The sequence below is a fragment of the Paroedura picta genome, chromosome 14 (assembly GCF_049243985.1).
Source record: "Paroedura picta isolate Pp20150507F chromosome 14, Ppicta_v3.0, whole genome shotgun sequence".
Taxonomy (NCBI): domain Eukaryota; kingdom Metazoa; phylum Chordata; class Lepidosauria; order Squamata; family Gekkonidae; genus Paroedura; species Paroedura picta.
Genome location: NC_135382.1, coordinates 18,328,863 through 18,356,596, shown reverse-complemented (window position 1 = coordinate 18,356,596; position 27,734 = coordinate 18,328,863). Strand labels below are relative to the sequence as shown.

General features: G+C 44.0%; 1 protein-coding gene and 1 long non-coding RNA gene across 2 annotated transcripts in view; one reads left to right on the top strand and one right to left on the bottom strand.

The window, feature by feature from the left end:
- Positions 1-58: 58 nt before the first annotated feature.
- Positions 59-5,253, top strand: LOC143823654 (uncharacterized). Its single transcript, XR_013226539.1, has 4 exons — positions 59-259; positions 3,019-3,122; positions 3,436-3,597; positions 4,940-5,253. It is a non-coding gene; the product is annotated as an uncharacterized LOC143823654 (long non-coding RNA).
- A 7,718-nt stretch (positions 5,254-12,971) lies between these two features.
- Positions 12,972-27,734, bottom strand: part of VWF (von Willebrand factor) — a 149,986-nt gene continuing 135,223 nt past the window's right edge. The window contains exons 48-52 of the mRNA XM_077309827.1: positions 24,677-24,775; positions 23,228-23,356; positions 22,042-22,081; positions 15,375-15,472; positions 12,972-13,304 (exon numbers count right to left, since the gene is read on the bottom strand). Of these exons, the coding sequence (XP_077165942.1) occupies positions 13,116-13,304; positions 15,375-15,472; positions 22,042-22,081; positions 23,228-23,356; positions 24,677-24,775 (555 nt within the window). The 3' untranslated portion in view covers positions 12,972-13,115. The remainder of the gene's footprint in view (positions 13,305-15,374; positions 15,473-22,041; positions 22,082-23,227; positions 23,357-24,676; positions 24,776-27,734) is intronic.

Below are 27,734 nucleotides of genomic sequence, written 5' to 3'. Positions count from 1 at the left end.
CCCGGCATCTCCGGGCTGGGATGTCAGCATCTTTTCCTTAAACTTCACAGACTGACGGAAGCAAGAGAACAGCAGCAGGAGACAAGAAAAATCCCCAGGCAAAGCTGGCGTCTTAAGAGTAAATCCACTCTGCCTGTCACGCCAAATGGGGGCAGCCAGTGTTGCTGACGGGGGATTAGACGAAGAATCCCTGGCTCACGACTCCTCCAAAGGCCGCCTCCGTGCATTCAAAAGGGTGGACAATAGTCTCCGGCAGGAGGTGAGTGTAGCGAGCGTCTTTATACGGCTGCCTCTCCACTTGCTCAAGTTACCCTACTGCCTAAATGCTGCCTGCTCACTTCAGCATGAAATATTCAGGGGATTATCTTGTAATCAGCTGTCTAATCAGATCAAGGCCGTGGGGTCCCACGTAGCTGTCACCCCTGAAGATTCCGTTCCCGAGTTGCCCGCTAATGGGTAGGGGGAGGGTGCACGTTAGGGGAATGCATCTTTGGGGAAATGAAACCTTGTGTAATTTTTATTCTACCTTATATAGCCTGAGAAGAAAAATGCAAAGCCACTGTGTGGGGTGACTATAGAAAGGAATCAACAGATCTGATTTTTCTTGGGATTCTTTTGCTAGAAACACGAAAAAGCAAAATAAAAAACAAGTAAACAAAAACAAAAACAAATGTGTTCTCCCTAGGAATGTCAAAAATGTGGTATCAATGAAAGCTATGCTTAGAATTGAGGATTAGCATGGAACAGGGTGATATAAAATACTGCAGATGAGTCCCTTCCCTCCCTCCCTCCCTCCCTTACACACTAGAAATCATTTAGACTTTTTTTTTTTTTTTGCTTCTGGTGAGGATGTAGAGGTAGCGCAGTGAGGAATCAACTTGTGCTGCATTGATGTTTCATAAAAAATCAATAACCTCTTTACCAAGGAAAAGGTTAGTGATAAACAGGGATAATACAACTATTTATTATCCTCCCCCCTCCCATTAGCCTTGCACGATTGGGACATTTTGCCACAAAAACAGTCATATAATGCAGATCTGAATCACTGTCAACACCAAAATATGAAACTGGCCTAAGTTTGCATCATCTTATTCTTCCAGGCTTTGTGTGTGTGTGTACATATTTATGATACACAGGGAGTCACAAAAGAAGGCTTTCTGAGACTCATCTCAGACAGTTTCCACACAAAGGATTTAGTTTGGATTTGCCTTTTTAAACTGCTGCCATTTTAGTCTGTTTCCACAATTAAATCCACCTTTCCAGGTACTGACCCAAATTGCCCTCTCACTTACATTGCAGCAAGGACATTCCCAGTTACAGCGAGTTCATCTTTCAAGGCTGGATCTAATTTGTGGCTGCCAAATGGGGAAATGCTCATGATTGGGTTTTTCTCCATGGCTGCCATTTTTAGTCATTTGGGCATGCCATCCTCCCTCTCCCTTCCCTCTCTCCCTCTGTCCAGAAAAATCTGACTTTTTAAAAAAGTGTGATTTGCGTTACAATGCTGTTTGCAGCATTGTAAAAAAATAGTGGTTACACTGCAACAGCATTGTAACACGATAAGCGACCTTTAAAAAAATCACATTCTTCGGGGGAAAAGGGGGAGGCAATTGAGTGAACAGAATGGTCAAATTAGGTGGAAGCAGGCACCATGTGAAACAAATGTTTTCAGAAAAAGAGAAGGGAGGCTGCCTCCGACACAGATGTGGAAAGCATACATGGCAAATTTCAGCCTGGGAAATGAAGGGATGAAAGCCCAAATGTAGAAAGCCTGGAGTCTACTCATAGCATTCCAAGAAAATCCAAAATGAGGCTAAAACAAGGTATGTCTCCTAATGTGGAAACAATCCCAGTCTTGCTTCCGGGCGAGATTTAAAACTGAGACGGCCTTGGTTGCCTGGTGACTATTGCCAAGAGAGAGATGGGGAGCTCAACCCCATTGATCCTACTGGATTTTCAGGACTTTTTAATATCCTTCGGGGCTTGCTAGCAAATCTGTGCTCCAATAGTTCTATTTCTGTCTAGCTGACTGGTACCAAGTAATAAAGTTGGAGTCCAATGGCACCTTTAAGACCCACAAAGCTTTATTCAAGGTTTATAATACCAGACAAATTGTACATGCACATGAAAGCTTATGCCTTGAATAAAACTTTGTGGGTCTTAAAGGTGCCATTGAACTCCAACTTTACTCTGCTGCTTCAGACCGTCATGGCTGCTCACCTGAATCTATCTGGTACCAGAAACATGTGCTTGAACTCATAGCACTTCTCATCTACACTTTTGTCCATCTACATGCAGGTGCAAAAGGAAGCCGCCTGCTTTGCCTTTTCTTCACATTTAGGTGAAGCATCTAAATTGTTTCCTAGAGATAGGGCTATGCAAAGCCTCCAGGGACCCTGGCCAAGGATTTCATCTCCCTACTACCATCACCACTCCCAGACCTGAAATCTCATATGATTTAATAGGAAATCACTTGCCATGACGGGCTCCCAGAGTCCAAAAGGTGCCAATGCCCCCCAAATGGTTTCCCAGGTCCTCCTATTTGCATCCCTGCCTGAGGTGGACATAGGTTGGATGAAGAACCAAGCAACCAACCAAGATGCAGCCCAGGAGGGAACTAAGGACTCAGAGAAAATGAGTGCGTTTGCCATTCAGGGGATGCTGTTAGGTCCAGAAGCTCAGATGGAAGTGCAAGCTACGTCTATGATGGGTACCACCTTTAACACGCTTTGACTAGTACAGCAGCAGCAAACCTTGCTGGGAAGACGAAATCTGCCCACTGTTATGCATACTTTGATTATATCAGCCTAGTTTGGAAGCTTTAGTTGGTATAAATGGCTATGTCTTGCCTGCCAGCTGGCATCCCCTTTGAGCAGGCCAATGTGTGACTCTCCAGATGTCCATAGACTACAATGTGCTGAAAGGGACTCATTGTAGTCCATGGACATCTGGAGAGCCACACTTTGGCCACCCTGCTTTTGTGGAATGCATCGCACTAATCTTGATATAACTCCACAGGTTGCCTGTTTGTTCCTGGCATCTTCACTGGGCCACTTGAAAGCCCTAAGCATCTAGGGATACAAGTATCAAAAGGACTATCTGCTCCCATTTCTGCATGGCAGGTAAGATCTTTTCCAGTGACATTCACATGGTAGATTCCAAAGTCATTGAGTGGCAAACTTGTCCTTCCCTACACCTCTTTCTTTCTTGAGATATAACCAAAAAGCACCTCTCTTTCTCTCTTTCTGTGCCATCTGTCAACAGCACTTTGTGTGTGGAGAGATGGAGCCCGGAGCTGTGTGCCTTCATTTCAAATAATCAATCCAGCCTGTCTTTCTCTTCTCAAGTCTGACTGTGCTGTAGGCCTTCAGATTGTTCCTCTTGCTGGTGGGTGAGATTTTGCTTAATCATCCGAGGGTGTGATCTTTACCGTAGGCTGTTGGCAAAGGGGCAGTGGAAGATCTTCAAATGACCCTTCCCAATCCTCTCAGGGATTCACGGATCTGTTTCGTGTTCTCCCTCGTCTTTCCTCCGACATGGAGTGTGTCAGAACTGCTGCTGGCGTTTACGGGGCGAAAGAAACGGCCGTCTAATCAGGTAATTGAGTTAGACAGCAGCTTAACAGAATGAGGCAGAACAGGATTGTATTGTGTGTGCGTGTGTGTGTCCTTTTTATCCAGCATTTACAGAATTTCCATAGGGAAAAGACTTCTATACAGTTCAGAATTTCCACAGAAACCATGTTCAGCTTAATACGAGTACCATGACCCACATAATAATTGAAGAGCTTAATACTCTATTTCTTTTTTTGTCCCCCCCCCCACGTACACTGTATCATCTGTAATCCACCTTAATTCTACTGACTTCTGTGAGACTCAAGGAGCTTGGAGTTTGCAGCTGTCTCACACGGATCCGTCAGTCCCCATTAGCTCCAGAAGGTTATCTTTTGCTGGAAGGACCGGTTCACACAGCCCCACCTCTCAGTTTCTCACCACATTAGCCATGACCTACAGCCGAACATGTCTCTGCCACTAACCCTGCGGGGAAAAATGCATTGCATACCTCCAAGGTGGCTTATTTATTTTAAAAAGCAAATAACGGCTGTTTCTCCAAATAGCACAAAGCAACGAACACCGTCAAGTTAAAAATCATAAAAACCCAGAATAGTGCCTCATAGGACAAAACACGTAGATTTGACTGAATAGACAAGGCCTTAATTTCAATAAACAGTTTTAGTAAAAAATAATAATATATCCTCACCTTCAAATATAGGCTGCAGGAAGGAAAGATGCGTTATAAGTTGTTCTGTAGGACAGAGGCCATTGCAGGAAGGGCGCTCTCATCAAAGCTAGTATTGTATGTCACAAAACCAGAACCACCAAAGGAAGATTATGGGATGCCCCGAGCTGGCGGGAAGGCACATGAACAAGGAGGTGGTCCTTCCAGACTATGGGTCTTTGCAGGTGAAAGCATTTATAGGTAGTAAGAAGAAGCACCTTGATCAGAAACACAAACGGAGCTAAATATACTATCTATCCATCTATCCATCTATCCATCTATCCATCTATCCATCCATCCATCCATCCATCCATCCATCCATCCATCCATCCATCTATTTATTTATTTATTTATTTATTTATTTATTTATTTATTTATTTATTTATTTATTTATTTATTATTGGATTTTTATGCCGCCCTACTCCCGTAAGTGTTTGGGGTGGTATACAGCATAGATTAAAATACATAAAAACAATTAATTTATAAATTAACTTAAAATTAAACATAATTAAAAATAGCACCAATCCACTAAGAATTACAATTCTGCCTAACTATACCCCCTTCCCAATCATTATTGTTGGGGCAGATATTTGTACCCTTTTTAACTCTCCAGTGGGGACCTAAAGTGGCTTATGACATTGTTCTCTCCTCTCCTTCACAGAATCAAACCTGTGGATCAGAATTCATCTGAGAGATGTTGACAGGCTGACGGTTGCCCAGCAAACATGGCAGAGAGGGGATCTGAAATCGGGTCTCCTTGAACAACTGCAGAGAAATTAGCTTAGACACTACATATAAATAAAGGAACGCACACCTAGCAACCGTTTGAGCCTTCTCCTCCAGAAGCAAGGCTGGGTCCTGCAGCTCCCCCAAACTCTTAACCTGAATTGTTATCCCATCCTGTACGCCCTCGGTTTGACCCTGTACACCCTTTTTCTTCCAGAATTAGCTCTGTATTGTATGAATGAAAAATTGTATAAAGTTCCATCCGTGGCAATTTGCACATGCAGGTCCAATCACTCTTCAAGTGAGGCATTTGCATGTGTTTACCAGTCATGAGACAACAGGAGACCTATTCCTAGTCTGATGCAGTGGCTAGTACACTAATTTTGATTGCCTTTGTTACCATGGTTGATGATTCTGCTAAAAATCCATCATACTCTAGCACAGGGGTAGTCAACCTGTGGTCCTCCAGATGCCCATGAACTACAATTACCATGAGAACTGTAGTCCATGGATATCTGGAGGACCACAGGTTGACTACCCCTTCTCTAGCAGATATGAAAGCTTTGTGTATAGTATCTGACAAATAATGCTTAGCATTCACTCACGCAGACCACCACTGTGGGCTGCAGTTGGGAAGTCATACCAAACCCTAATTTACTCCCATTATTTTAATAGCAGAAAGTACACCACTCCTGACCGTTAAGTTTCAACATATTTTGAATGTGCTCCGGCAATTTCAGACAACGGCAGCAGAACTGGATTAATTGAGGCTCACGGGGGAAGATGGATTACAAGAACATTAAATGGATTTGGGGAGGAGTTTTATATAACTCCTCAATAATTAACTGCACGCAATCTCTCTGTCAACTTTAACACTATTTCTCTCTGGCAGGTGAAACACTATCTGGATAAAGGCATTATTTGTCACAGACCTGCATTATCAGCTAACACCACTCTCCTGGCCCTGGGAAGAAACCAATGACATCTGATGGGTTTGGTGCCAGGATATTCCCTTCTTTATTTACAGCCCCAAATTTTTTCTTATTCAGGTCAACCAAAATTTGTACTGAGCTCCCTGTACCTATTTAATCAAACTAATGGGAATCAACGGGCTTGGGATGGACAACAATATGCTGATTATTCTACCCATTCTCTAACCACCAAAAAGCAAGTTAAAATATTACACTGCTTCCAGAAGACACATAGGCTCAGTTGAGGTGTGTTTTCCATGGGAAAGAATATTGAAGTTGACCGAGAATGTTCTTTGGTTCACCTTTGCACATTTGATTTGGTACATCAATACTTTAAAAAAGTATTCCTGTTGCTCTTAATGTTGTACCAACTGAAAAACAAGGAACCTATCCAAGGCAATATTCTTGTTCTAACAATATATATTCAATTTTAATACAATTTTATATACATAAAAAATCAACCACAACCATTTCTAGATAATTTCTGTTTCCAATATCTTTTCTTCAGTGGTTTGAGTCCTAAATTCAAAATGTACAAATTAATGTCCATTCCATATTAATCATAAGTCAAACAATGAAACAATGATGATGATGACGACAACTGCAAATGCACAAACATACTGCACATACATATATCTCCAATATAAGATTGTTGTAACAATAGTGAAAGTTAGTCAGTGTGGAAAACACAGTAGGATCTTAATGTTTTGGCATAAGGTAAGAGGTAGAGACAATTAACTCACACATTCTTGGTTCTAATACGTTTGCGTATTTTGAGGTCAAAATCTCACCTTTGAAATTTCAGGCTCTTAATACTGAAGTTGGTAGAGCAGCTGACATTTGTATATTTGCAAGTGCTTTGGCCCATCACCTCTGGCGAAGGGAACAGATCATAGGGTAATTCCATCCAGATTTCCCAATTAAGTAGGCAGATTGTGGGAATCAGGGATGTACACTTGAGTATGGTGTTACCCAAAGAGGCCGTCTCCACTTAAGTTGGAAGGAAAAGCTAAAGAAGACAGAGTGAGAGGCAGGTAACTGGGATTCTCCATCTATGTATGCCAGGATATTTCTCTTAAAATAACTCTCAGATAAACCAGGCAGATGTTCAACTGGAGACATTTTTACTGAAAAGAGAAAGAATAAAACAATGCACATAATAAACACATACACACAACAGCTAACAAAGAGAAACATAGGGAGGAAAGTCATTTTGGGAATAGGTGATGATTACCAATCTTGAAGAGGTCCACTGAGCCAACAAAACAGCCAGTATTTCCATGGAGAGAGAAGAGAATCCACAAAGTGGGGGTGCATACGGAGGATCCAAGGCATGAACATACACTACTGGGACAGCAGGGAGGTCCAGTTATAAGGTCACACATACCCTTAGGAGGATGTATTTGCCAGAAAACAATGACTAAATGGCTTAATTGGTGGTAGACATAATGGGCTTGAAGGCTTGGTGGTTCCACAAGTACCAAATGGGAAGGGCAATTGGGGAGATGAACAGATGTAAGTGTAGCTTAATTGTGCTGGAATAGGCAATGTCTGGTGTACAAAGAAGAAGAGAAGAAGACCCTTCCCCCTCTCGCCTTCCCTTTTGGTTCCCCAACCTCCTCCCTGGTCCTTCCCCCTCCCCCTCTCTCAGATGAACACATAAACACGCACATTCAGACTCCTTTCCTCCTCCATCTCCCTCCTTACCTCTTGCAGCAGGAGGGCCCTGGCCTCCTTTGGCTTCATGGGTGCCACCCTGGTCTCTGGCAGCTTCATGGGCACCACCCCATCAGTCCTGCAGAGTCTGTGTGGGCAGCTCCCTGGCCCCTTGTGTCTGCGTTGGTCACACCCTGGCCTGAGGAGGCAGCACAGGCAGCTTTCCAGTCCCCGGGAACTTTGTGACCACCACCTTGGCCTACTCTGCCAGCCACCTCCCTGCCTCTCCCAGCGCACTTTCTGGGGTGGGACTATGCACGTCACATCCATAGTCACATCTGTTTTAGGGGACACGCCAGAAAATGCATTCCACATCAATAACATAGATAACATGGACATGAAATTGTAAGACTTCATTTAAAAAAAACAGTATTAGTAGTCACTGTCTGACTGACATGATCACTGTTTATTTAGTACTGTTGTACTATTCCTCCAAGAGTATCAGGGTAACGCCATTCCTCCAAGAGTATCAGGGTAACATACATTGTTCTTCCTTTTATCCTCAAAACAACCTTATAGATAGATTCAGGCGGATAGCAGCAGAACAAAATTTCAGTCCAGTGGTACAGAAAACGGATTTTATCTGGAAAACCGTTCTGGCTGACGTCCTTGGAATGAAATAAACTCAAGAAAGGACACTGTTTAAAACATTATTTTGTTGTTGTTGTTAGTTGGAAGTCATGTCTGACACATCGGGACCCCATGGACAATGATCCTCCAGGCCTTCCTGTCTTCTACCATTCCCCAGAGTCCATTTAAATTTGCACCAACTGCTTCAGTGACTCCATCCAGCCACCTCATTCTCTGTCGTCCCTTTCTTCTTTTGCCCTCAATCGCTCCCAGCATTAGGCTCTTCTCCAGAGAGTCCTTCCTTCTCATGATGTGACTGCTCCTTAGAAGGCCAGATTCTGAAGATGAAACTCAAATACTTTGGCCACATCATGAGAAGAAAGGAAGAAACATTCTTTATTGTTGTTTAATGGTTTAATGCTATAAGGATAGGTCTTTTCTTCTTGGTTTGAGACAGACTTCATGGCAAAGTGGAGATTTAAAACTGGGTCTGTAAGATAACACTCCAAGGAAACAGTGTTGTCTGTCTCTTACACTATTGGCAGCTGGATGACAAAAGATTCATAGGGGAGAAGGGAAACTAGGGCTGTATGAGACGGTGCATGCATTAATCACTGCCCTCTGTACTATGCTAGAATGTCCGAAGGCATGAAAAATAATTCAACAATCAGGGTAAAATTGTTTGCAAACAGCCAAGCGGATAGGCAAAAAATCACAACCAGTAACCAGGCTGTAAGGCGACCCAGCAGGTGTTTGAGCATCTGTCGAATATTCTTCCTTGCAAATGTTTTATATGGCTGCTGGCCTCCATTGCAATTGGAAGCACTCATTCCCACGTGTCTTTGTGTGTCCAAACGGTTCTCCGCTATGGCAGAGTCTGTGGGGTGGGGTCGAGGTCAGGTGGACCCCAATCGCAGGTCCCAGGGGCGATATGAATATGCACACATGCACCGAATAATCATTGTGAATGCATAAGCTTTGCAAGCCAGGAGAGAAGTCCTAAGAAAAAGACAAGCTTTCCCAGATGTCCACCAAGAAGGCCAGTAAATATTGAGTCATTTTGGAACCAAGACGAGGGAAGCTAAGCAATCATGATTCCAAGCTACTCAATATAGGCTGGGATCAATATACTTCAGAGTGTGTGACGGTGACTAAATCAGCAACTTTTAAAGGGGGGGAAAGACAGGCTTATCCTCTTCCTCCATATCAACAACAACCTTCCCTTATGACTTAGTTATATAATCATGACACGATCCACAGTGGCTAATGCAACAGGGGGAAGATTTCCTGGCACTTGACTTGAGTAGCTTTTTTTCCACCAGAGACTCGATTCAAATGCACTCGTCTGCAGAACAGCAGGGAGCTCTTAGAGTCTTCAGTATGTGCATGGCAGAGTAATGCAGAGTTCCCTTAGAGTTTCTGTGCATGTTTCTCAAACCTGTCTGCAAATCCAATGAAGGAATCGAATTACTAATCTCACTTCTGGATCTCTGGAGCTATCCCGCTTCAGCAGACGCAAGGAAGGCCTGTGGCTGAACCAGCCAATCAAAGCCGTTCATCGTGATCCAAAGGAGAAGAGGAGCTGTTTGTTTGTACTCCAGTTTTTACTCACCCAAAGGAGTCTCGAAGCGGCTTCCAGTCGCCTACCCTTCCTCGCCCTACAACAGACACCCTGTGAGGTGGGTGGTGCTGAGAGAGCTCTGAGAGAACTGTGAGTTAAAAATATTGCAAATTATATATATATATATATATATTAAATTTGTTAAACATTTATCAGATGAAATGACCATATGTGGTCAGGTTGATCCACTCTCCCCCCCCAAAAAAATGGCCAATGCTGGGCCTGGAGGGGGTGGGAAGGGGAGGGGCCCTGGCTGGGCATGTACACAGCTGTGCTTTCCAACCATATTCTGCATGATCACAGCTCTTCTGGGGTTTCTCAAAGCCGGAAGAATGCTTCAGGGGTTCCTCAATGGTAAAAACGTTGAGAAAGGCTGAAGTAGTGAGACAAAAGAAATGAGTATGTTCATCACAGGCAACAAGTGCTCTGCTATACAGCTGTGAACTCTCCATAATGGTTTCTTATTTCCAGTCTGAATCTTAGGTTTCCATGTGGTTTATAATCTGCTAGATTATTCCAGGACCATCAAAGGATAGATGGGGCCCTGGAGTCAATTTTCCATACATGGATGAGGGTCAGCGATGCATTTTCTTCAGAAAATGATACAGAGAAGTTAAAAAAAAACACCACGAAGCATGTTTAAAAGAAGTTTGGAGGATCTCACTGATGTTTGAACTAGGAAACGACAGTGCTCAGTAAACTCCCAGAGAGAGCAGGAAGTTCACTGAACCAAGCATTGCTGGCAGAGTTTGAATACGCAGAGAGAGCAGAGCACCAAGATGCTTTAAAGAATAAAATAGCTGTATTGATTAAGAGAAACAACTGTGTATAGTAAGAGGAACATATCTCCGGTCATTCAGAGATTACTGTAGTGACAATCAACTAAAATGAACTCTGAAAAAACGAAAATCATGGTTTTCGCAAAGACCCACTATAAGTTTCTCTGGATAATAAATGGTAAACATATAGAACAGGTCAATCACTACAAGCATTTCGGCATAAACTTTACTTATAATAACAGTTTGGCCAACCATAGAGAAAAAACAATCAAAACTGCAAAAGGCCAGCTATCCCTTTTAGCCAAGTTTTATCATCAAAAAGGCAACAAAAACCTTCAAGCAGCCATTAAAATCTACAATGCCAAAATAATTCCTCAGATTCTTTATGGAATCCCAATATGGATGGATGCATTTAATAATCAATTAGAGAATATCCAATCTTTCTTTTTCCGAAATCTATTAGGAGTCCCAAACTGTGTGGCAAATCATACACTTGTCGCAGAACTTGGCCAACAGAGTCCAGAAGCCCGGGCTTGGCTTCAGTCCTTTAAATAGTGGTTAAAAATTCATTTCCGTGCTCAAACAGATAGTTTGTTACTTAACCTTTTGCGTGACCCTTATTCTCTCAACTGGCTAAGTAAAATGTCAAAGAAATGTCAAAGTAGCAAAGTTTTTGCTGGCAATTTTAAATGAAAATCTTTTTACAATGGATTTTTACATCTGGAACTGTTCGAAATTTTCGTTTTATGCTTTGCAATTTTATGCCAATGAAGGTACTCTGAATCTGAATCTGAATCTGAAAGAGAAGTGAAGAGACCTATAAGTAACTGTTGTCTGCATTCATTCTGTCTGCTTGTTCAACTGCTGTTCTGGAGGCAAGCAGGGAGGAAGTATGCTCAAAAAGCAGGAAGTTTCCAGTTGAGCCAATCAGAGCCCTGAAGGACATCATTTGAAAATCATCCTATCTGTGACCCCTTTATATTCTGCTCCGTTATGCACACTGCAGATCTTGCATATTCCAACAGTATTCAGACAACACATAGCCTTCCAGACGATGTTCATAGGCATCTGAAAAGGTACTGCTCAGAGACAAAGCTTCGTTGAATCACACTGGATGTCATTTTTGACCTTCTCCAGTGGAAGATTCTAGGCAACCAAATAACCCTGGGTGGAGTACCTGCTGTTCCTGGGCGGTAGTATTGTTATTCATTCTCCACTGAGGATTCCCAGTGGGGGAAAGAATATGTTAATCCTGCCTTGAAGCCAATGAGGTATCAATAAAGACTGAGAGCTGGTGAACAATATAGATTATAATAAAGTATCAAGGGTAGAAATACATATTTCTCCTGGCAGATCGATAAGAACCAGAAGAAAACACAAAAAGGAAGAAAAGGAGCAGCCAAGTATTAAAATAAGGTTACTTAAATTAGCTGAAAGTAAGATTTGATTTCAAAATAACCAAGTTTACAGGTATTGTTGGGTCGGGTGTGGTGAGGAAAAACACACCCTCTGGTGGACAAATTCCACACTCACTTGTGATAAATGTGCCTTGACGAGGGGGGCTTAATGAAGGCTGACATGATGAGGGATTGTGGATCATTTTTTATAATCCCGGATTTGTTTAAGCAATCAAAGAAAGCCCTGGCAAGACTCAAGGAAACCACCTCAGGAAGACCGGTCAGTTGTGGGCCATCTGATCTTCATTATCCCTTCCGGCCTTCCTTTCTTTTTCTTTTTCTTTTAAATAATTTCCCCCCTACCTCCAAAAAAAGATAGAAACAAAGTAGATACGCATGATAAACATTTGTGAAGCTATTATTTTGACCAGCCTTCCTTTTTATGAAGGCTGTCAGTGTCACATCATATCACTGGGAAGTGGTTCCTTTTGGTGCTGAAGAAGAAGAAGAAGAAGAAGAAGAAGAAGAAGAAGAAGAAGAAGAAGAAGAAGAAGAAGAAGAAGAAGAAGAGTTGGTTCTTATATGACGCTTTTCTCTACCTGAAGGATTCTCAAAGCGGCTTACAGTCGCCTTCCCTTTCCTCTCCCCACAAGACACCCGGTGAGGTAAGTGAGGGAAGAAGAAGACCCATTTTACACCCAACACAGTTCCCAGTTTCTTGATCCTGTCTTAATTCCCTGGCACAACCTGGTCTTTTCCTTAGATGGCCTCATTAGCATTGATAAAGGAGCCAGACTGTCAAGCTGGGAAAGTGTGGGCACTTGGGTCACAATGTTGTGAGCCACCTCAGGCACCAGTGGTGGGCAGATCGGAGATAACAATGATATTGTGGGAAAGGAAAATGTCCAAACTATGCAGATAAGTTTGAGTTTATTGCTTGGTATGGTACAACAAATACTTTGGCTAGGAAAGTAGGATCAAAATGCAAAACTGAGACTCTGCAGATTTCGAGGTATGGAATAAACAGTTTGCACGTTGGTCAGCTCCCAGGCAGTATTTATGGCATGCATTTCCGAGAGAGACATTCGCAGCGTCTGGCATTAAAGACTTCGTGCTGTATTATGGAACCGTTGGGGCAGTGGAGGGGCACTTGCATTGAGTCCATGGCGGTAGCGGAACAACATGAGCACTGATCTTGAATGCTGTGCGCTGTAATGTCGTAAACGGCTTTGCTGGGACATTTGCCCTAAAAGTGAAAGAAGAAATTGATGGCTTCTGTGGCATTAACAAGATTTTGAACTCTAGACTCTGCCCGTGAGCTGCTCATACAGGCCCAGGGAGGAGATGAACTGTCAGGTTCCGATCCAAAATTTGTTCTCTGCAATTTGGGAGCTGGCTTCAGAATCCACACTTCTGCCCCTCCCTCCAACCCTAGACGCGCACAAATCCTTCTTTTCTTTGTGCTGACCAAGATTTAAAGTTAAACACGCACCCCTCCTCCTCACCATAATTTCCCATTTAACTAGGTTTTGCAAAAACAGCTTCAAACCCTGTTTTCGCATTCCCACTGAGATGTAAACCCTGGTGCATGAGGTGGACAACAGCACTTGGCGTGGTGGTTCTGAGGGAGGGTTCCCAGTGGTGCCATCACCCCCATGCTTACTCAATAGAGCAGGGGTAGTCAAACTGCGGCCCTCCAGATGTCCATGGACCACAATTCCCAGAAACCCCTGCCAGCATTCGCTGGCAGGGGCTTCTGGGAATTGTGGTCCATGGACATCTGGAGGGCCGCAGTTTGACTACCCCTGCAATAGAGGCACAAAGGAAAAATAGGGATGGGGGAATTGACATCCTTTCTGGGTAACAATGTTGATCAGTGCTTCCTCTCCCCATGTCCAACCACAAAAGCTTCTGGGTTTTGAGGGCAGAGGCCTGGCAACCTTAGTCACAAGGAGTATTACTAGTTCTACCAGTAAGCCCCGTTGAAGATGGAGGCGAATGTGATACCATTACCAGGGGACACCAGGAGGGGGCAACAGAGTGGCCCGGGCCCTTTCTGAAGTGTTCAGAAGTTAGGAGTCTCCCTGTGTCCCATCAATTAAGCCCTGCAAGGTGTGGGTCTGTGTCAGCAAGCACAATCAGTGCATTAGCCACAGGTCTGCTCATGCCTGTCACAACCCCATGCTGAATATGGGTAGCAGACAGGTTTTTTTCAAAAGTTATGCCACCATCTCTCTGCAGATTCAAAGGGGCTATATTACCTCTGCAACAAGTTGTGAGGGCACGAATACATATATCCCACAACAAGATTTTTTAAAAATATGAGACAAAAGCAAAACTTAAAAACCATACAAATTTTGCAAAAAAAGTTTTAAAAAGAATCTATACTGATGAGGAACAGGTTCGTAGAAAAAAACCGCCACCAAATCTGACCATTTTCCTATTAAGTATTTATATATACAAACAAATTTAATTAAAGCAGTACTTATAGCACACATACACAAGTCATTCTCTGGTAAAAACACATTAAATGGTTTTAATTAATTATTGTTAATTGTTCTTAATGTTATTTTGTATCCAATTTTATGTTGCTAACCACCACGAGCCGACTTGCTGGGCAGGGTGGTCATATAAATCCACATTTAAATAAATAAAATAAATACGGTTCAGCAAAAGTCTAAGCTTCTAATACTCAGAATCGAGTTTTCACAGTTGTGTCGATATTCCCCTGGAAAAGCTTAGCCTGTGGACACAGAGATAGTGCTACGATGCAAAACCTTAATGGCCAATTAATTTGCAGCCTAATTGCTTGCAAACTTCCCATGCTGTGCATGCAAGCCTCCAGCACTACGCTGCTTTGTGCATGATGTACAGTGTGTTTTCATTGAATTTAAGAAGTCTGTGGCAAGATAGCTAGGAATGGATGAGTGGAGGGCATTACTTTTCTATACAAGAAGAAGGAGGAGCATGTAGAAGAAAAGCTGGTTTTATGCCCCATTTTTTCACAACCTGAAGTGTTTTATAAACCCCTTCCCTTCCCCCCCCACAACAGAAAGCGAGACTGACAGACTGAGAGAGCTCTGACAGAACTGCTCTGTGAGAACAGCTCTAACAGGGCTATGACCACCCAAGGTCACCCAGCTGGCTGCAGGTGGTGAAGGAGTGGGGATTCAAAGGCCACCGCTCTTAACCACTACCCCAAGCAGGATGAAAGGATTTGGGGATCTATTGCTGGTGCATACCAAAACGTGCCATGCATTGCCTCCAGAAACAGCCTACCTTGTGCTTTGCCTTTCATAAAACCTGGGCCGCTTACCTCACAGTAATGGATATTCAGCTGGCTCACGGTCCTACAGTCACCCACTTTGACGTATTCCAGCCTGCCGGTTATTTGCTTGCACTCCGGTTCCACACCTAAAAAGGCAAGGAGGAAAGTTCCCTGAGAACATCTGAAGAAAAAGACACACAGCAGGGCCCATTCTCCAGCCAAGACCGCCAGGAGATTGCTTGGCTCGAAGGAAAAGAGCACTCATATGATGCAGCAGCTTAGTTCCCCTATCACACCCCAACCATGAGTGGCACAGGAGGTGACCGGCATCTCCTCCTGGAACCATATCACTGCTCAGCCTGTCTGAGCCAGACAGACTCATGTGGCATTGCCATAGGGGGTCTTCTTTTGAACTGGACCAGTTGTAGTGCAGGCTCAGATGCTAAAGGGTGTGCCTTTCTTGGGGCGGGAAAACACCTTGAACCAGCCCCTTCCCCAGTACATTTAATAATGCACCTTAGGCACCTTTTGGCATCTGCCACTCCATTGCATCACACATGCCATCATGACAACATCCCTTGAGTCAGGTCAGCTGACTCAACTTGCCAGAAGTAGCAGTGGGCGCCAAGTTCACGGAGGTCAAAGAAGAACCAAAAAGGCGCAGAGATGAGCAGCTCTGACATTTTTGTCCATATGTTTGGACCACAAATGTTGAATGTCTCCCAAAACATTGAAAAGTTCAAAACCTACTCATGGTACTAATCACAATTCAGCACTGATCTCCAGAACAATCAACTAGGATAGGGGTAGTCAACCTGTGGTCCTCCAGATGTCAATGGATGACAATTCCCATGAGTCCCTGCCAGCGTTTGACTACCCCTGAACTAGGACATTGTGCAGGGCAAGTTCTGGGTGGGTTATGGCCTTGATGTTTAGGCCTTCCCCAGGGCATTTAAAAAAAATATTCCATTTTTCCTAGCAGAGCATAATAATGTATGTAAGCCAGTGGTTCTCAACCTTCCTAATGCCACGATCCTTTAATACAGTTCCTCATGTTGTGGTGACACCCAGCCATAAAATTATGCAGATGTTATTTCACAGACATTAAACCGAAACTGACCATTGGCGTGAAGATCCATTTTTATGATTGAATATAAATTGGTTTTTCCAGGGGTTTCTCAGTTCAGTTTTGCCTCTTGTCCCGCCATGCCAATCTCATTCATTTCCGCTGCTCATTCTTTTCTCGATCTACCCCACAAGGCTGTTGTGTAGATGGTGCTCCCCCTGGCAAAACTGCTTGCCCTGCCGCGACCCCTGTGAAAGGGTCATTCGACCCCAAAAGGGGTCCCAAACCCCAGGCTGAGAACCACTGACCTAAGCTAACAGTACATTCCCACATATTTATATATCGGTCTAAGTAGCAGCTTTGTGCAAGATTACGGTTCTCTGCCTTGCTGGAACTTCACGTTTCCTCCCGGATAAAAACAACAACAACAACCACCACAAAGCTTCCTGGGTTGGGAAGTATTTCTGGGCTGTTGGGTGGCAAAAGCCAGCTCTGCGTGGAAGGATTTCAACACTCCGTTTGACAAAAGTTGTCCAAGAAGAATGGAGATGCCGAAAGCCACAGTAGTTGGCACAAACCCCACCACAAAATAGCTGTCAGCACCACACTCCTCTATTCTTTGCTCCTGGCAGAGAGAGGTTTGATCCAATTGCACCCGGCTGGCTGACCTGTTTTCAGTACATAAGGATACAATGGAAGGACACAAGCCGTTCCCACGTGAACATTTTCAAAGGGAAAAAGAAATTGATCAGATTGGGGGGAAAGGAAGAAAATCATTAAGGGAGGGTACTCGTCTGCCACTTTCAGAAGTTCTCTTTTTTTAAGAAGCAAGACAAATTTGTCAAAATTTGAGGAAAAACTGGAGGAAAATTATCAAGCAGATCTGCCCATCCTGAGTAGATTAATCTTTATTAGTTTAGCCAAAGACCAGCACAAATCTTTCAGTCCATCAGAAAACAATATGAATCAAATGGAATAGAATATAAGTACTGTGTGTTAATGGTCTGCCAGGTATTTTAAGGCCAGAGTTCAAATCTTATTTTTCCTGGAAGTGTCACAGGGTTGGGTTCAAGAGGTACGTATGTATTTTACTGGGGTTTTTATGTACTGGGGTTTTTATCTTGTTAGCCGCCGCGAGCCCTTGTGGGAGTGGCGGGATATAAATTTAATTAATAAATAAATTTAATAAATAAATATGTCCCACGTTTCCCAGGTGTGTGCAGGCCTGATTCAGATCAGGGCTTAGACCTTGGTCTGCTCGCGCTGTTTTCTCAGTCTGCTATTTCCCTGTTGGGAACTGCATGTGATCTTTTGAATTCCATGTTACTGTAATCCAGTGGATCAAATAGCATCTCCCCCCGCAGGCCCTTCAGGTCAGCAAAATGGCTGTGTTGGGAACCTTGTAACCCCTTCTCCACACATTCCACTGCCCTAATCCAATTCAGACCTGAATGCGTCTGGGAAGCACGGAACAACCCATGCATGACATTTAAACATCCCCAAAGAAAACACGGGCCTTTTCTGCATGCTCATTTTCCTGTTCCTGTTGCTTCAGGGAAGGGGTTCTTTTCTGAACATGTTTTGTTCCTCTCTAGTGGTCAGTTCAAGTGATGTCTGGCATATAACCCTGCAGTTTAAATGGGCAGGGGGATTTGCCGGCAATAAAGTGTTGTAACATCGAATCAACCACCAGAGAAGCAAAACACGTCACGGAAAAGGGAAAAAGAAGAAGCAACCAAAACACACAAGAGAGGGAAAGGAGAATGCGGAAAAAACCATTAGGAAGTAGTTAGGCTCTTAATGTGTTTAAGAAACAGAATTTGGAATGGGGCTAGGAAAAGAGGACCAAGTTTGGCTAGGAGAATCTGGGGCAGATAACAAGAACCCCCCCCCCCCCCCGAGCAATGTCCTCAAGCAAACCTATGGGCAGGGCTGCTTCTAAAATTCTCCTTGTTCCAATTTCTCTAAGAGCCTTCAAATAGCCTCTGCCAGAAAAAACATCCTTGCTAAATTCTCCCAATCCATTCCAGATGCCCTTATGTATACAGCTACCAGGCCTGGAACTACCAGGCCAACACACAAAATCCCACAACTGCCCCTTTTTAAAGGTAAAGGTATCCCCTATGCAAGCACCGGGTCATGTCTGACCCTTGGGGTGACGCCCTCTAGCGTTTTCATGGCAGACTCAGTGGTTTGCCATTCCCTCCCCCAGTCGTTACCATTTTACCCCCAAGCAAGCAAGCTGGGTACTCATTTTACCGACCTCAGAAGGATGGAAGGCTGAGTCAACCTTGAGCCGGCTGCTGGGATTGAACTCCCAGCCTCATGGGCAGAGCTTCAAACTGCATGTCTGCTGCCTTACCACTCTGCACCACAAGAGGCCCCTTGATATCCACATTGAAAATGGCAATCTGGTGTTTCCAGTAAATCATCATCAAGCTGAATATTTACACTCGATTGGATCCTGTGTAGCTTTCCAATGGCATGGGTGCAGGGGTGACCTTCACAGATGTCCTCCTCCTGCGGGAGACCTCCCGCCCCCCCTCCAGCTATTGCTGAATGTCTCCCCTCCCCTCAGGAACAATATTTCACTGGGGACTTTTTGGGTCTGCCATGGAGAGGACCGATGAAAGTCACTGCCCTTGGTCAGAAAATTAGGCAGGATCAAAGCCATTGATGGTCGGTTCTTGAAACCACAGGAAGTTGCCTTCTACTTGGTCCTTCAAAGTTGGTATTGTCTATTCAGACTGGCAAGAGTTCTCTAGAGCAGGGTTAGTCAACCTGTGGTCCTCCAGATGTCCATGGACTACAATTCCCATGAGCCCCTGCCAGCAAATGCTGGCAGGGGGCTCATGGGAATTGTAGTCCATGGACATCTGGAGGACCACAGGTTGACTAACCCTGCTCTAGAGTCTTAGGCAGAGGCCTCTTGAATCACGTTCTGCCAGATCTTTTAACTGGAGATACCAGGGGTTGAACCTGGGACCTTCTGCATGCCAAACGGATGCTCTACCACCCAGCCACAGCCCCTCCTTCCTTCTCTTAGCACCTTTTCCCTCCTTCTCTGCCCTTACTGTCCTCACCCTCATTTCTCCACATTGAAGCCAAGTCTGTTGAAAATGGCACCGAGACCATTACAGCTGAAATGCTACAAATGTTTTCACAAGCCCTGAAAAGTGAATGAGAACAGAAGGTGCTTTTCAACACTTACAAACGAAAACACCAGACGAGGTAAGCGGACTGAATTTGGCCCTAGAACTAGCAACTTTAATATTTGCATTAGGCTGTCTCAACCCTGGATCTGCGGAACATTAAATCTACCTTTGATTCCAATCAGGAACTACAGGTTGGCCAAATGAACATCTGATGGCTTGATTAACATCTTGGGCTCCCTCTATACGGATGCCCCTCTGCCCAGAAACCGGAAACTGGAAACAGAGATGCTCTGGGGTTGCCACACAGTGGGCAAGAATGTTTTGTTGTGGTTCTGCTATTTTAATGTATTTTAGATAATCTGTTGTAAGCCGCTCCGAGCCAGTACTGCCAGGAGGGGCGGGGTGTAAATTGAAAAATAAATAACACAAACAAATAAGTGTGAGATTTTCAGAAATATCCAAGTGCCTTCCCAGCGGAAGTGCTTTTTCGGCAAAAGAAAGCCAGCGTCGCCGGGAGATCCCGATCCCTCCTTGCTGTTTATTTCCTGCAGTTTTTTCCTCAGTTAATTAAAAGTCTCTCTGAGCCTTTTAAATATGATGTTGACATCTGCTTTATGTAAAGGTTAATTGACAATTTTCAGGAACTGTCCTTGTGCTTTAATCCTGGCCGGCAGATAAAAGGCCTCTTAATTAAATTACCTGCCGAACACTCTTCGGTTGATAGTCTATTATATCAAGAGCTCCGCTGACTTTTATTTCTTAAAACCGGAACTTGCTGATATATGGATAAGCAATGGCAGGGAGCGAGCGTGGAGTTCACTTCCCCAAACTGGGGTTTTGTTACAGCAATTACTGCGGCTACATAGGGCCTGGCGGCAGGGTGCCCCATCTTTTATTTATTGGCACACCAACAGAACAAAAAGAAAGAGGAGAGAGACAGAAACGAGGGCGGGAGAGGTGCTGACATTTTGACCTTCCAAAGGAAGGATAGCTTTCAGAACCGAGGCAAATTCTGTCTATCATTACCCACCACATCATTTGGCAACCTAAGCCTTTATTTAGGGACAGGGTGAACAACTCACAGGGGGAATGATCAGGGGGGTAGGGGGGAATAAGGGGGGGAGACTACACAGCCCTTATAGAGTCTTTTAATGGACTTTTCATAGCTGATACACACCTTTTTGGGGTGGATTCGAAATCGAGTTATTCTTTCACTCTTGCAAACCCCCTCCCCCAAAAGTTTATTTTAAAGAGACACCAGAGGAAGGTCTACTACATTAGGTCTACCAATTTGCTACTAATTTACTCTCTCCTTATATCTGAACCTTATGATCCCTGTTCCACTGTCTGAAGAAGTGTGCATGCTCAAGAAAGCTCACGCCTTAAATAAATCTTTGTCTTAAAGTTACCATTGGACTTAAAGCTTGTTCTATATTAGGAATCTGACCTTCATGTTTCTATACCAATCTCTGTTCCAGGCAAGCCTCCCTATCGGAAACTTGCAAAGCTGGAACAGCAGAAGCCGACAGGAAGAAAATGAGACTGAAGCAGTAAATCATTCAGAGAGGCAGCAGCCAACCTCCTCTGCATGTGTGCCCTTTGAGCTGACAGAAGCCTTTAATCAATTTATTTCCCACAGCCCACCAGCAGTTCTTTCGCACATACTAGTATGCCTCCACATACGATATGGTATAGTGCAGGGGTAGTCAACCTGTGGTCCTCCAGATGTTCATGGACTACAATTCCCATGAGCGTTTGCTGGCAGGGGCTCATGGGAATTGTAGTCCATGAACATCTGAAGGACCACAGGTTGACTACCCCTGGTATAGTGGATTAGGACCAAGAGGACCCAGGTTCAAATCACCTTACTGCCATGATGCTCACTGGGTGACCTTGAGCCTATCACCGTCTCTCACCTTAGTCTTGAAGATAATATGGGGGAGGCGGGTGATATGCCTATGCTCCTTGGAAGCATGGCGAGATTTTTATAAATCTAATAAATATATAACTGGCTTAAACCAAAAGGCACAATGTGAATGAGCCAAAAATAAAACTGTCTAACTCCCACTGCTATCAAATAGAAAGTTAGTGCTTCTCTTTTGATTGTTTATGTACGTTTTGGCAAAAAGATCACTCTCATAACTAAGACGCTATAAAATCTCCACAAAGAACTGGGTGGGCTATCTTTTGTTACATCAATGGATGCTTTTATGTATATAAATATATTTATATATAATATGTTTCTAACAATATATCTAGCAATACAGACACACACATATATATACACACACACACACAAACTGCTTCATGATTCAGCTATGAACAACTTCAGAGGAATAACATACTGTAACTGTATAGACCTAAACAATAACTTGGATTAAAGTGTGCTTTTATTCTAATTAACAAAGTTAGCTGTCTCATTTACTATTGGTATCCATAGAATTACATTCAAATGTGATAAAATTTTGTTCTTTCTCAAAAAAAGGACACTTACATGTCTCACAGCAGGTGTTGTCAACCTTGGTGATTCTACCCTGCAAAGAGAACACATCACATTTTAAGCACTCTTCATATTTGTTGGAAATTCATGTCTCTCTCTCTCTCTCTCTCTCTCTCTCTCTCTCTCACTCACTCACTCACTGTTTATTCTGCAATCTGTCCTTTTTGAATAGCTGGCAAAACTGAATATTAAAGGGCACATGAATCTGCTGCCAAAAACGGCAGTTCCACATCGTTCCTTCTACAAATTCTGACCCATATTCCCCATGGTTTAATTGCTGTATTGTGCTGTACATTTCCCTGCCAACATCCCTGGCTTCCATTGGTGGACCAATGGAATTCTCAATGCAATGTAATACTACCAGGAAACAGGATAATAGAGAGCGAGAGCAGCAGACCTTGACACGAAGCTGCCATTTTTGGTGGCAGTCCTGAGTCATTTGCAATGCTTAGTTCTGCTCTAAGAAACAGGAGCTATCAACTTGTACAGGCAGACATCATAGGTTGGTAACCCCTCTGTGACTCAATGTAACGTGTGAAACAACTTTCAGTCTCCTTGCAATCTGCCAGGGACTGTTCTCTCCTAATGGAACCAGCAAAGGCAAGTGGCTTACATGTGCTTTGAGTGGTCTTCTGAGTAGTCACATGCTTGTGGCTCTGCACAGGACAACTTTGGAAACTTCCAGAGCTCTTTTGCCAAGGAACTTCAGCCAGAGCTCTCCAAACTTCCAAGGTTTGTAGGAAATTTTGCTCTCACCTTTAGGATTCAGCAAGAACTCTGAAGTAAGGATGCCGGTCAGAAAAGGGGTTGGATCCAGCATAAGTTTCTACATATGCTAGAGCCCTTGCGCATGGGGAAACATGTGGAAAAGACCCCAGCATGCCACTTGCGCCAAATAAAACGTCTTGTATTCTCCACCTGCAATTCCACTTGTGATAGATTCTGTGCAACCAATTGACCCAAGCCAATGTTTTTGAGAAGAAATTCCAGCAGTTTATGATATAGTTCTTCCCACCCTCTTCTGCCTCTTCTGGCTTTACCAATGTCTGAATTTAAATTGTAAGCTCCTTGGGGCAAAAATATGTCATCATCATCATCATACTCTGTAAAGCCCCACTGTATAAATGATGACCACAATCTGCTGAAACATGCTCAGTAAGGCTCTTGGTTTACAACTTACTCCTTCAGCCAAGCATCTATTGGCATCAAACGGTGGACACCCAGTGATTCTCTTCTCCCATATGAACTCTCCTTTCTCGTTGATTTTACAAGCATGACTGTCGCACCCATCTTGGATCGTCTCATTGGGCTGAAAAACATTTCAGAGTCATTAATTATACCACCACCACCACCCCCCTCCATAGTTTTAGTGTCATAGTTTTCAAGGTAAAAAACCTACAAAAATAGCAGGTGATAGTAGAAGGCCAACAACTATTTTACATTGGATGAGACGCATGCTCATCTACTCCACACATTTGATGCAGCATGTGCTATTTAGGGCATAGCTTGTTATTTCGCTCTTTTAGAGAATGTTGGATTTGAGCATGTGTGCTTATGGCCTGTATCACAAGTAGCATGTATTGTAGATAGCACAGAGGGAGCCATAACCCATCACATGTACAGTATGTCTAGCACAAGGATGCAGCATCATTCTAAAGCCCTTTTTGATTACCAGAGAGGGGCATGGGAAATGGGAGCACCTCTCTCTCCTCCCTGTGCCAGGGTGCTGAGCTCCCACATCTAATTGTGAATAGGACACAAAACCTCAAGCAACATGAGTCTAGTCTCAAAAGATGGTTCAGTGAAAGACTTGAGAATGACCGGAAGCCTCCGTGACAGAAACCAGTGGATGTAGATCATTAAGATCGAGCCATCAAAACCTGCTCAGGGTCTCTGGCCCCAAAGAAATAAAACTGGCCTCAACAGGTCTGTTCCACCAGGCCAGTGGCTGAGGCCAGGAAATCACGACGAAGATGCACGCCCCTTTGCTCGAAAGCCACCTACCTCCACAATCAAAAAGCCAATAGTCAAAAGGGTAAGGTAGGTGGTTTTAATTGTGTTTGAATGATTTTAAAACCTAATTATTTAATTAAATTGTATATTGCTATTTTATTGATGTTACCCACCTCGAGTCTGTTGACAAGGGCAGGCTATAAAAATTAATTTATTATTGTTATGTAGAACAGGGATCCTCAACCTGTGGTCCTCCAGATGTTCATGGACTACAATTCCCATGAGCCCCTGCCAGCAAATGCTGGCAGGGGCTCATGGGAATTGTAGTCCATGAACATCTGGAGGACCACAGGTTGAGGATCCCTGATGTAGAAGGTGCAATATTGAAAGTCTCACATGTGGCACAAGTTGAAGAGTTGGTTTTCATACTCATTACCCAAAAAAGTCTCAAAGCAGTTCACAATCACTTTCCCTTCCTCTACCCACCACAGACCTCCTGGTGAGGTAGATAGGAGAGAATTAAATGAAACAGAATTTTTGGTACTAGCTGTTTTATATGATTTCCAATTATACACTTATCTTCATAACCTTTCCTATCTCTCTGGAATTTCTCAACATTCAAGTTTAAGAGGGAGAAGCACACCAATTCAGAGAGAGATGTTTGAGATCAGCTGACCTTCAAGTACCGCATGGTCCTGTCCCTCAGACGTATGGCGCACACCGTTGGCAAGCATTTACTGCAGCACGATCCCGGGACGGTTTCCGCTCTGTAACTCTGCAGCGAAAGAAAACCAAGCATTACTCTAACTGAAACCTTGGAACTAACAGGAAAAAAGCTCATACACAGAAGGACAACCACACTACCCTAGTTTGCAATTTAGTATGTTTTAGCACGGAGTTCTCTCAACTAAAACATCTGTAAAGTGGTACATGTTGTTGAGGAGAGTCTTGTGAGATGTGCTCAGGACAATGGGATACCTTTCTGTGGGGATGCTGATGCTGGGGCTATTAGATCTCCTCTGAACCTCCTTATCCCCTCGGTTAATCATGATGCTCAATCCAGATGCCTCACCAAGCTGACGGTACTAAAAATGTGAACATTTGGACCTCTATAAGAAAGGTAACATTCATGTCAATAATGGCGTCATTTCTAGCATCTGCAAAGTGATATGAAGATGTTGTTGTTGTTGTTGTTGTAGTTGTTGTTAGGTGCGAAGTCGTGTCCGACCTATTGCGACCCCATGGACAATGATCCTCCAGGCCTTCCTGTCCTCTACCATTCCCCAGAGTCCATTTAAGCTCACACCAACTGCTTCAGTGACTCCATCCAGCCACCTCATTCTCTGTCATCTCCTTGTTATTTTGCCCTCAATAGCTCCCAGCATTAGGCTCTTCTCCAGGGAGTCCTTCCTTCTCATGAGGTGGCCATGAAGACAATACACACACCTTAAGCTGAGAAAAATAAAGGCAGAACTGGCTTGCAATTATTGCTACCTTTATCACTAAGGGCCTCCTGTCTGAGCTGATGGTAGATTGCCAGGAAGTTTTACCAGTTTTTCAAATGCATTCTTTTGCATTAAACAGCATAGAGTAAAATCAACTAAGTAACAAGTATGCAGTAGAACTAGTGGAAGAATGAACCTTGAAAATGGAGTGGGCCTTCCCAGTGTATGGATTGGACGCATGTGCTCTAGAGTTTGGGCATGATCCCACATAGATCTGCCACAGTCCAAAGCCAAGAACCTCCCATAGCATTGCCTTTTCTCTAAAGGGCCAAGTTAGTAGAAAAGGGCAAGAGTCCAGCAGCACCCTAAAAACTAACAAACATTGTGGCAGGGTATGAACTTTTGTGAGTCACTGCTGCCTTCTTGAAGAAGCAAGCAGTGACTCATGAAAGCTCATCCCCTGCCACAAATTTTGTTAGTCTTTAAGGTTCCACCCGACTCTTGCTCTTTTCTGCTGCTACAGACAGACTAACACAGTGATCCTTCATGATCTAGGGACAAAGGTGGAAGGGCTGTGGAGTGGAGAGTGACCAGAAAAGATGTAATAAATGCATCTTTACAAAGGGAGTCTTTTCCAAAGACCTTGAGAGAGGCCTTGATTAGGCTCTTCTCCCTGGGCAACTGAGGGCTAAACACAATTTCTCCCCAGTGGCAAGATTATCCTTCCTAGGAGAGAAGAGGTGGTGCAACTCCAGTGACTTCTGGATTACCCTTTCAGTCTGACCTTGTTGTCTTGCTTTCACCTGGCACTGAAAAGAAAGTGCATCCTTGTTGGTGCTTTTGGACATCTCTGGGGATTTCTGATGGGCCACCTAAGACAATCGTCCCCAACCTTTTTATCACCGGGGACCGGTCAATGCTTGACAATTTTACTGAGGCCCGGGGGGGGGTAGTCTTTTGCCGAGGGACGTTGCTGCCACCTGAGCCCCTGCTCCACTTGCTTTCCTGTCGGCACCCCTGACTTCCTGCTGCCCACTGGGGGGCACTGCCAGCAGCAGCTGCACAGTGCCACACCCAGGGGGAGCCCCAGCCATGGTGCCTGCCGGAGAGCACCAAACGTGAGCTGACGGCAGAGTGGTAGGGCAGCCCCCGAGGCAGCAGCCAAGGAGGAGGACAAGGAGGAGCTGCGGCCCGGTACTGACTGATCCATGGATCGATACCGGTCCCTGGACCGGTCCCGGTCCCCGGACTAGGGGTTGGGGACAGCTGACCTAAGAGTCATCACTTTGTAGAAGCGCTGATACTACCTGGCACTGTGGTCCCAGAAGACTGCTCTTCCTTCAATTGGCCTGAGCCCATTAGGGGCCACAGAGGATCATCATTTCTCCCATGCGTTTGGATACCTTTTGCCAGCCTAGGCTGGTGGAGCTGCTCTAACCATTCCTAGAAACTGTAGCTCTAGAGACTTCAACCACCCAAGCCTTGGGAACAGCCACGGCCGTCTAATGTTACAAGCTCCGTGTGGGGATGCCTTTGAAAATGGTTTGGAAACTTCCACTAGTGAAGAATGAGAAAGCCAGAACGTAACAAGGGGCTTTTTATGTGCAGGTGGAAACGGCGGTTTAGGGTTTCCAGTGTTGCGATGTAAACTTATCCAAGGGAAATCTGTCTTCTTTATTATCATCAGACCATATTTCAGATGGGATTACCCCCCTGCCCTCCCCCCAAAAATTGCAAGAATCAGATTGTTGCATAAGGTGTATAGGAAAACCTCAAAACTTGAGACTCCGTAATTTTTGGAATTTTTGTTTTGAAACAGTTTCAATTTTTTTTAATGTCAATGTATTTTTGTGTCAATTAAAAATCTTGACAAGGTAACACAGTTGTTTTTTTTAAAGTTTTGAAATAGTCAAAAAAATAATGGCGATATCGCTACGCAACGCTGGAACATTATGCTTGCTGCCTGCAGCCATAACATAGGGACTATTGCTCAACAGTGAAGTGCGTACCTAGAGCCCGGCCTTCTTGATGTTTACACCTTGTGTCTCCAGGGCCTTTAAATTTTGCTGATCAACAATTATTTCTGTAATGGATCTTTCACTGCATATCATAAAGATTTTCCCTCTGGTTACTGCATAAGAGCTTTCACATCAAAAATCTTAAATATTTTATTTATGCCAATAAAGGTTACTGACTGACTGACTTAAATATTTCTGGAAGGGATTGCAAAGCATTGTATCTGAGGAGCTCAACCTGGTGGAATGAGCTCCTGGAAGAGCTGAGGGCCCT